The sequence below is a fragment of the Solanum tuberosum genome, unplaced genomic scaffold (assembly GCF_000226075.1).
Source record: "Solanum tuberosum cultivar DM 1-3 516 R44 unplaced genomic scaffold, SolTub_3.0 scf00229, whole genome shotgun sequence".
In the NCBI taxonomy this organism is placed as follows: Eukaryota; Viridiplantae; Streptophyta; class Magnoliopsida; order Solanales; family Solanaceae; genus Solanum; species Solanum tuberosum.
The window spans coordinates 408209-417654 of NW_006239154.1; the positions used below are offsets into that span (position 1 = coordinate 408209).

Here is a 9446-nt window from a genome sequence, read left to right on the forward strand (position 1 = left end):
AAAATGTGGCGGAACTCACAGCAATTGTTCCACCACCACCGACGCGGCCGTTTTACGCTACTTCCATCTTTTTAATGACAATTCCAATGCCTTATACCCATCTCTCTAGAGAGAGAAACACAATAAATCCTAGTGAGAGAAACACTCCTCTTCCTCTTCCTCCTCGTAAAAGAAAAAGTAACGTAATCCACGCATTCACGAGATTTGTACTTTGCCCACAACACACAAATATATATATATATATAAGCAAAGTTAGCTAATATATTTATACACACGTACGTACACTGTATAGAAGCAAAAGGCTAGAGAGAGAGAGAGAATTCAATTGATCATCTACATTCCGTGTTCCTAAGGTATACACATGAAATGGATGAATTGCTTGTTAATCATGTAAAAAACGTTTCGGTTTTATGATTTTATCCCGATCCTTAATCCAGTTTTTCTCTAAGGGAATGATTTGGTTGAAGATCTGAAATTTTATGTTGATTTCTGCAGATTCACGATATAATTCAAAATTGAAGAACTGGATTGGTTTATGCAAAATCACGGATTAATTTGGATTTGAGAAACATAATGCCAGGTTTTTTTTTTTTTTTTTGTCAAATTTGGATTCAGCTGCACGTATTTTGATTCGGATTTTAATGAATTTGAGAATTGAATCGATTCCTTTTGCTTTTTTATGTTTTTTTTTATATATAGAAATTGTTGGGATTCACGATCACGAAAGAACAAAAAGATATTATTTTGAGGCATCTGAGGATGAGAAGAGAAGAACTCGAATCAGATCTTTGAAAAAAAAGGCAATGAGTGCTTCTACAAAGCTAACGCATTCGCTCAAAAGACGTAGTAAACGAGTCGCTCATTGCCGATTTGCTTCCATTTCAACGGAAGATTTTCGAGACGAGAAAGAAGAGGAGGCAGTGAATTCATTTCGCCAGGCCTTGATAGAAAAGGATCTCCTTCCGGCTCGTCATGATGACTATCATACTATGTTGAGGTAACTTGCAGATCAGCTGAAAGAATTAACCGTATTTTATGCTCTCTGTTGCATCAAATAAAAATTAAACATCAATACACAAAACTCTGTAAAGCAAAATATAGAGGAAACATCAATACAAAAGTTTTCTTTTGGAGGTGCTGTCTGTAAGCAAAGTCTCAAATGTGATTGCAATGCAAGGTCATGCCTTCCGTAAAGTTCTGCGATCAAATCCAGTTGGGGAAATAGTCACTAGCGCTACTTTACTGTAGCCTTCATAGTAGATGTAGTTTTGTAACTCAAATTGTTGATATTAATCTACAGTACACATGTTTGAGGGGATCTTAAATATATTGCTAAGGAAGTTTCGAAATGCAGTTGCACAAGAAGCTTGGGAAGATTCATGAAACATTCTTCCTTTGTTAATTAAATTCATGTTCTTTGAGCCTCCGCCCTCCAATGCTGTAGGTGAATCGGATGATCTTGGGGGATTAATTTGGATGTCATCGGTCCCTATACCTTTTTTGGATACTTGATCTGAGCTTAATCTTCCTGAAAGTAAATTTAGAAGTTTAAGGAAAATAAAGACCTTAATAAGTTTTGGTTGCTTCCAATGTGAAGGGTCATTTCTCTTGCGAAAGTAAGACACTAAAGAGCTTAAGAACAAGCAGTTTAGTCTATCTCTCTTTTCTTGTGACTGCTGATAGAAATTTGAGGGAGAAGAATTATCTAACCTACTGCCATTGAGGTAAGGAAAAAAAGAGGAAAGAGTACCGAAGTTTTTTATTTATTAGTATTATAGAAGCATGACGTCTCTTCCTAAAAATATCAGGTATAGATGGTGGAAGGGTCTTGAATTTGGGTAATAGAAACCTTTTAATGAGTTTTTTGTCCATTTATAAGATTGTTTCCATGAATGAGCATATTAATTCAGATATCACACCTAAGGTGTGGGCACATGTTTTTATCTATTTAAGGAACACAGATGCTTGACCTTAGTTGTTTTCTTGTCTAGATCAGTATATCTCCTTGTCTATCCATTTACAAACAGAATTCATCTGTTGATTATCCAAATCCTAGTGGGCTATATAACTTTAAATCATCTAGCTGCAAATATTTCACATTACTTTCCTGATTATAATTCATGTAGCTTGTGAATAATTGAGATGTTGTCTTTTTGAGGATTAGAAATAGACTTCTTTGAGAACTTTAGACTAATTAAAACTTTTCCTAGCGTCTCTTGTCTAAATACAAGCATAAGGCAATAATCATGGAATAAAATGGTTAATTTATCTCCTGTGTGGTTTGCGAGCTATTGCATAGGAGCCAGGGTTTTACCCTGTGCGCACCCAAATGGTAGCGGCTGCGGGTTTCCCTTGTCATAAAAAAAAAATGGTTAATTTATTTTCAAAATTCTTGCATTCATCTCAACAAAGACTAAAGAGTTTGGCAAGCTTGATACTGAGCTTAATTTTTCATGTTTACAGCTTTTTATTTTTGGTGAAATCCTATCAATTACCAATAGGAGGTTTCTTTATGGCGACCATCGGTTTGAGACCATGATTTTTGGTACAGACCTATTCTTTGTGTACCAATGTGGAACTTGAATTCTGAAACTTAAACAATAGCAAAAAAGAAATAGATCTCAATTTTTTCTCATGGCAGCATATTTTCTTTGATGACAGACAAGATAAATTAAATGGTGCTCCAGATATTTTATCTTCTGGAAGTACCTCTACATAATTCTTTCTCCTCTTGATCATCAAATCTTATTTCTCTAACAATTTTTCTTCAAACGTATATGTTTGCTTAATTTCCTGTCTACTCTTTCTTTCACAATACTCTCACTTGTGGGATTTCACTGGGTATATTGTTGTTGTTGTTCTTCACAATAGTTTGAAAAGATGTTTTTCAGTAAGAGAATTGTTCTTCTTTTTTCATGCACGGTAAGACAATATGATTCAGTTTCTCTAGTCACGCTGTTTCTTTTATCATGTTGACAGCATCTTTCCATTTCAGGTTCCTAAAAGCAAGGAAATTTGACCTTGATAAGGCCATGCTAATGTGGTCTGAAATGCTCAACTGGAGGAAAGAACAAGGAGTAGACACGATTATAGAGGTAGGTTCTGTTGCACACAATTTACATGCATGTTGCTGTATTTTGCTTTTGCTAGAAAACAGCAAGTTTTGTTGCTCATCAGCTGTACACTAAATGATGATAGTTGGTATAAAGTTATCAAAGCCCCCTGCTAAACATTTTCTGGACATCTTTTATAGCTTAGTTTTTTCAAAATGATTGAAGTAACTGTTTGACATCTTTAGAACAATAGCAACATCTTGAAGGAGCCAATGTACCCAAGCATTCCAATTTTTAATGCTTCTTTGTATGTAATACTAGTTGAAATCTATCAAATCTTGATGCAGCATATAAATTTTATTTGACAACCCTTTCCTATCTTGTTTTTATTGTATTTAGTCCTTCCCCACCTTTTACCCAAAGTGGCGAGTAAATTGTCTGGAGCTATGACATTGTTATAATTTGATTTCAACAATTGATGTTAAACTGGAAACTTTTCTATATGGAAGGCAATCGTTTATTAGTATTAATAGGTATAAAATATCTCGAAATCTAGACAGCTTTAGCAAAAGATAAAGAAAAATGGAAGTTGAAAATCTGTATAGGTGATATCAACTTGAAGACTACTGTTCACTAGAGTACTCTTAGTATATAGTCATTAGAGCATATTAGAGAACTCGTAGTGTTAGATAAGTTTTAAGTATGGAATATTGTAATATTATGGATTCAAACGAAGCATATGATAATGAGGATTCATGACCTCAACTAGCTTGGGATTGAGTTGTAGCTGATATTGTTGGAAAATTTGTGGCTACATTGTCATTGCTGTGATAAATTTACATATCTGCAAACCATTGTTGGCCCCAATTCCGGGTAAAGAAGGAGGGTTGTGTAGGTTGATGGTGCCTGATATTAGGATGAATTCCCTTGACATGACAGGTGGAATGATAGATTCATGTAGTCAACCCTAATTAGGGATTTAGGCGTGTTATATCAACTTTTTCATAATTGTTACATGGTGGTTACTGGTTACCCAAATTGGTATTTCTGCAATTCAGGTTTTCAATTGATACTTCTCGAGAAAACTGCATGACACCATTCATTCTATTTCACTATTTCTTGTGGAACGTGAGCTGTTATTCTTGTTATTGGCTATGTCTTTTTCTTTTACTTTTTGTTCTTGGATTTGCTACACTTGAGCCAAGGGTCTTTCGGAAACAACCTCTCTTACTCCACGAGGTAGTGGTAAGGTCTGTGTACACTCTACCCCAGACCCCACTTGTGGGACTACATTGGGTATGTTGTTGTTGCTTTAAGGCTTCAGAGTCAAATGCTATCATATATGTTCTTCACAAAAAAAAAGTACTTCCATCATTAATGCTAATATTTGTAAAGTTTGTCAAACTATAGTGAGGTTCTCCCTCTTCTACCCTGCCATATTTTTATGTTTCTTGAATGAATTACAACAATCTTTTGTTTAAAATCCTAAGGAAGTCTTAAACAGTATCAGATATGTACATCTATGCCTATCTCTCTGTGTGTCTTCATTTAGTGTTCCTGCCGTCCCAAATTTGAAATGCATACATGACAAACAGCTTTTGATAATTTAAAGTTAGGCACATGTTCTTGTCTTTAGATGTCTAAATTCTGATTTATATTCTTGAAATGTTTAGGATTTTGCCTATGAGGAATATGAGGAAATTCAGCGTTATTACCCTCATGGTTACCATGGTGTAGACAGAGGAGGACGACCCGTCTATATTGAAAGACTTGGCAAGATTGAACCTACTAAACTTATGAATGTTACCACAATAGAAAGGTTCTTAAAGTATCATATCCAAGGGTTTGAAAGGACTTTTGCTGAAAAATTTCCAGCATGTTCGATCGCAGCTAGGAGGCATATAGATTCATCTACTACAATCTTGGATGTACAAGGACTGGTCAGTATTGAATTACTTGATATTCAACCTAAACTTCATTAGTTTCCATATTTGATATGCACCATCTTTTCTGTGATAATGTAGAATTGGCGGAGTTTTGGGAAACTTGCCCATGATTTGGTCATGCGCATGCAAAAGATAGATGGTGACAACTATCCAGAGGTTAGTTTCAGTTTGGAAGAGTAAATGATTTTTTTTTATATTCCTTTTAATTATTTGATCCTTTGCTAATAACTTTTTTATTCTGCAGACATTGCACCAGATGTTTATTGTCAATGCTGGAAATGGATTCAGATTTCTATGGAATACTGCAAAAGGATTTCTTGATCCAAAGACAACAGCAAAAATTCATGTAAAGGAACACTTCCATTATCTGCATGGTTGTCTTTAAGGTTCATGTGAACTCACATTGATTGCCTCTGTTCAATTAACAGGTACTGGGAAACAAATTCCAGAGCAACTTAGCAGAAGTCATAGACCCCAGGTATATGAATGGTTGATAAAATGTCATTTTCTATATTGTCAAAGTATGATTATTGAGTAAACTGTGTTAATTCCATCATAATGTACATTGGTTTGTGATCAGCCAATTGCCAGATTTTCTTGGAGGAACCTGCTCATGCCCAAATCCAGATGGGTGTCTTAGGTCTGATAAAGGACCCTGGAATGATCCAGAGCTGATGAAGGTGTGGCTTTGTCTGTAGAAATGGCATTCAGGATTTTGTGTAATAATCCGTTGCAAGACATTTCTTACTTATCATGCCAAAAATTCTTGCAGCTGGTCCATGCATTACATGGTGAAGCACTTTATCCCAGGAGAATTACAAGCTTCTCCGATAGTGATATCGAAATCAAACCAGTTTCTCCACAGGTATTATAGTGGCTTAGCTGCACTATGTTCTGCCTTTCCAATTATCTTCGAGATGCATTGTGTTTGAGACCATTATTCTGTGCTCAGTTACTACGCAATGAGATTGGTTCGGCAGAATCTGAAGTGGAAGTGGGGGTCTCGGCTTACAGTATCATGCAATCAAAACAACTTTCAGACAAAGTGAGTAACAAGTCTCTGTTTGCCCTTTTTATGGTTTACCAGCTTCTGATCTATGCTTATGCCAAGTTGAGAACACATCTACATTTGAGTTACCTCAATTTCGTAAGCCATTTCATCATCATTTGCAATATACATTGGTAATTTGACCAGAAAGTTTTCTAGGGTGTGATATTAACTTTCCTGTATTATTGAAGGGAAGGTAGTGAGAAAACTGAATGAACACTCTTTAGCAACAAAAAATTGCACAGAAGGATTATTGTTTAATCGTGCACAAAATGGTTCCCCTGCAAAGAAAGATATGACAGATGCATCATCCTTGTGAATTTGTAAATATGTTTTGCATTTGCCAGAGGAGGAGTATCCCCTTGGAATGCACTTCCTCCAGCCCCAATAAAAATTTACTAGTTTCTCTTTTGGTCTGTCCCAAAATTTGACCTTTTCACTTGAAACAAAATTTCTCCCTCCAAGAATTTAGTTCAATATAAAATAATAGTGTAACTTCTTATTTTTTTTACTGATCATTTATAGAAAAAAAAAAATGTGACTTGATGTGATGTCTAACCAAATTACTATACTTCATTTTTTGTTAAACTGAGAAATCTGATATTTTTTTTATTTTTTTTGAGATAAAAGAAATCTGATATTTCCAATTTCAAAATTCAGTGGGCTTGCTCCTCAACCCTTCTCACTTAAATACCTAACTTGGTTCTGGGGCAAGAATCAAGCAGGTGACATGAGCCTATTGCACATCCGTGCTATTCTACTTTGCCTTTAACCAAATCCCTTTTTCTTATTATAAACTTATTATTTTAATATTTTTCTGCCATATTGAATATAGTAACTTATTCAAACAGTTTAACATCTACCTATCAATTTTACTTAAACTACTGCGAAATGAAAGTAGTTGCCATTTAATGGGATAGACGGAGTATTTTCTTTCGTTTTTTCACTTTACTCTATGTAAACCTTAGTTGACTGCAATCATTAGCCCTATATACTGGAGGATGGCTATAATCTGATTTGTAGAATCTGGTTCTCCATTAATTGGTTATCAATTGTGATCTACAACACTAAACAAAAACTTGTTTAAAAATTTCCACCTCGAATTTGATATGCTCAATGTTCTGTGTTTCTGCGATATATTTCTATATTCATAGCTCTCCTGCTTGATTGCTTTAGGTACCAACTAGGAGATCTGTTTCATTTGGCAGCTTAGTTCAAGAAGATTATGGCCTTATGCTTACAGATGAACATTTGAATTCTCCAAGTAAGAATTTTGATTTCTATGGTCAATCAGCGAGTTTCATTTTGTATTATTCAACTGATTACATTTTTCTATACTTGTATGGTATCAGTAATTTCTCAAGTTTTACTTTGGACATGTTGCCTTGTTTCTGTAGCATATGCCCTAGACACCATATTCAATCTTGATCGTGTGATTCTGGTTCATCCCTGTGAACTGATTGTGAGTGTGTTATATGAAATTCTACAAATCTGGCAACCTCCAAATCATTCAAATTCTCCTAAAACTTAGATTCTATCCCTGTGTAGTCCACACTTCATCAATAGTGGTCTTCCGTTGTTGGTATGAAGTGTAAATATGTGGGAATAATAGCTTTAGAGTACCTTGCCCCAACCAATTGTCTTCCCAAAAGGGTGTATTCTGCCTATTTTCAACTCTGCAGTTTGATTTTATGCTGAAATTGGCCATAGAGCTCTGATAGCCTTCCAAACACTTGCACCAAAAGCAGTTTTGTTTCCCCAGCCTTCTCAAAATCTTCCTTGTGCATCGTTTCGTTTTCACTTTCAAGAGGAAAGGGAGCTTGTCTATACTAATTTGTTTGTTCGCCATTTTTTACGTTAGAACTTCTACAGGATTTTGGTTTGTTGTGAAAAGAAGCATTACTAAGGGATCATAGACTAATCATTGTATTCTCTTTGCAACAGATAGAGCTACTGTATCAGTACAAAGAAGGTCGCCTGAGAAATCCATCTTTAGCTTGATGATTAATATGATGGTCAAATCACTTGCATGGATATGCTTCTTGTTTCATGGGGTGGGTAGGTTATTTGTGAAGAATAGTGATGCAAACAGATTGAGAAATGGACGGGTATCAGTGAATGCAAGTTCAGCCGAGCAAAATGTTTCTTCCCCGAAAAAGGAGGATCTCCTCCATCCATGCTGTCAGAGGTTGCAACATTTAGAGAACGTCGTAGCTGATTTGTTGAAGAAACCAACCAAAATTCCTCCAGAAAAAGAGCTCATGCTGCTTGATTCAATGGACCGCATAAAGTTCATAGAGTATGACTTGCAGAGGACGAAGAAAGTAATGGTCTATGCACTGTTTTCAGATACGTTCATTTTGTCCAATTGTAGAGTTATTTAATTATCATTAACAAAGTGGAACAAATATTTTTGTTTTAGGCACTACTTGCAACAGCATCGCAACAAGTAGAGCTTGCTGAATCCATGGAATCTTTGAAGGAGAACAAATTGAAAGTACGCTTTCTTCCATAGACCTTATTGAAACCACTGCTCACAGGTTATAAAGTGCAGATTACTGAGTATCATTTCAAACAGGTGACAAACTCATGTTGGCGGAGAGGCAGGCCTTCACAATACAAAACCTGATTTGGGTGGGAACAGCATTGATGTCTTAGGTTGATCTTTAGATGTGTCAACAATTTGGATTCAATCCTGGTATATACTCGAGACGAAGTTTGCAGGTAAAAGGACCATGCCGGAAATATACACAATGGGTAATGTCCATCAGTTTCCACATTCAGTGTCTGAATTTACATTACCATCTCCCTCCCTCCCTCTGAAGTATCATTTCTTTTGTGTTTCTTCCAGGCTTTCGAGTTGGTGATTGAGTAAGCTTTGCTAGAATGTTGCACTCTGCCTCATTTTTCTTTAGAGGCGGGAGCGTGATGTTATAGTTGGATTGCATTCTTATTTGTACATAATTGACGTGTGAGCAACTAGTTTTGGACATCACTTACATATTTTCTGTACAGAACGACCGCGAATTTAATGCATAGCTAACAAATTTGTTGTCTGAGATTCTCAAATTTGTTATGAAAATATTGCTTAGCAACTTCCACTTAAACCAACTGTCAAACAATATATTGAAAATAATGATTTGAAATTTGTGCGTACTGTTCTTGAATGGGTCAGTTAGTTCCTTTCACATGCTGCCCCAGTGGGAAGTGGTACAAAGCGGCATGATTCGGTACTTTCTGTTTTGAAGTGACCAAGTATAGAAGCGACCTACATGGATTTAGAGGGAGTCCCAACAAACAGTCAATTTTGCATGGATTTTATATCCATTGTGAAGCTCTATGGCAATGGGGCAGGACGGATGCTGAGGAATCTGAAATCATGTTACTGTGAGTATTTTG

The 9446-nt window shown here is 35.8% G+C and overlaps 1 protein-coding gene across 2 annotated transcripts; it reads left to right on the top strand.

Annotated features, from left to right (window-relative positions):
* Nucleotides 1–250: 250 nt before the first annotated feature.
* Nucleotides 251–9154, top strand: LOC102586852 (phosphatidylinositol/phosphatidylcholine transfer protein SFH9). Of its 2 annotated transcripts, none has more exons than XM_006356715.1 (16): nucleotides 251–353; nucleotides 496–580; nucleotides 700–997; nucleotides 2996–3095; nucleotides 4727–4993; nucleotides 5078–5155; nucleotides 5244–5345; nucleotides 5428–5477; nucleotides 5580–5679; nucleotides 5772–5864; nucleotides 5952–6044; nucleotides 7224–7311; nucleotides 7992–8371; nucleotides 8470–8544; nucleotides 8626–8804; nucleotides 8899–9154. In XM_006356715.1, the coding sequence occupies exons 2-15, from the start codon at nucleotides 574–576 to the stop codon at nucleotides 8674–8676; spliced, it is 1782 nt and encodes a 593-aa protein (XP_006356777.1). In that variant the 5' UTR covers nucleotides 251–353; nucleotides 496–573; the 3' UTR covers nucleotides 8677–8804; nucleotides 8899–9154. The 2 variants fall into 2 exon arrangements, with proteins under 2 accessions (XP_006356777.1, XP_006356778.1); XM_006356716.1 differs by having other exon boundaries at nucleotides 8626–8771.
* The last annotated feature ends 292 nt before the right edge of the window (nucleotides 9155–9446 follow it).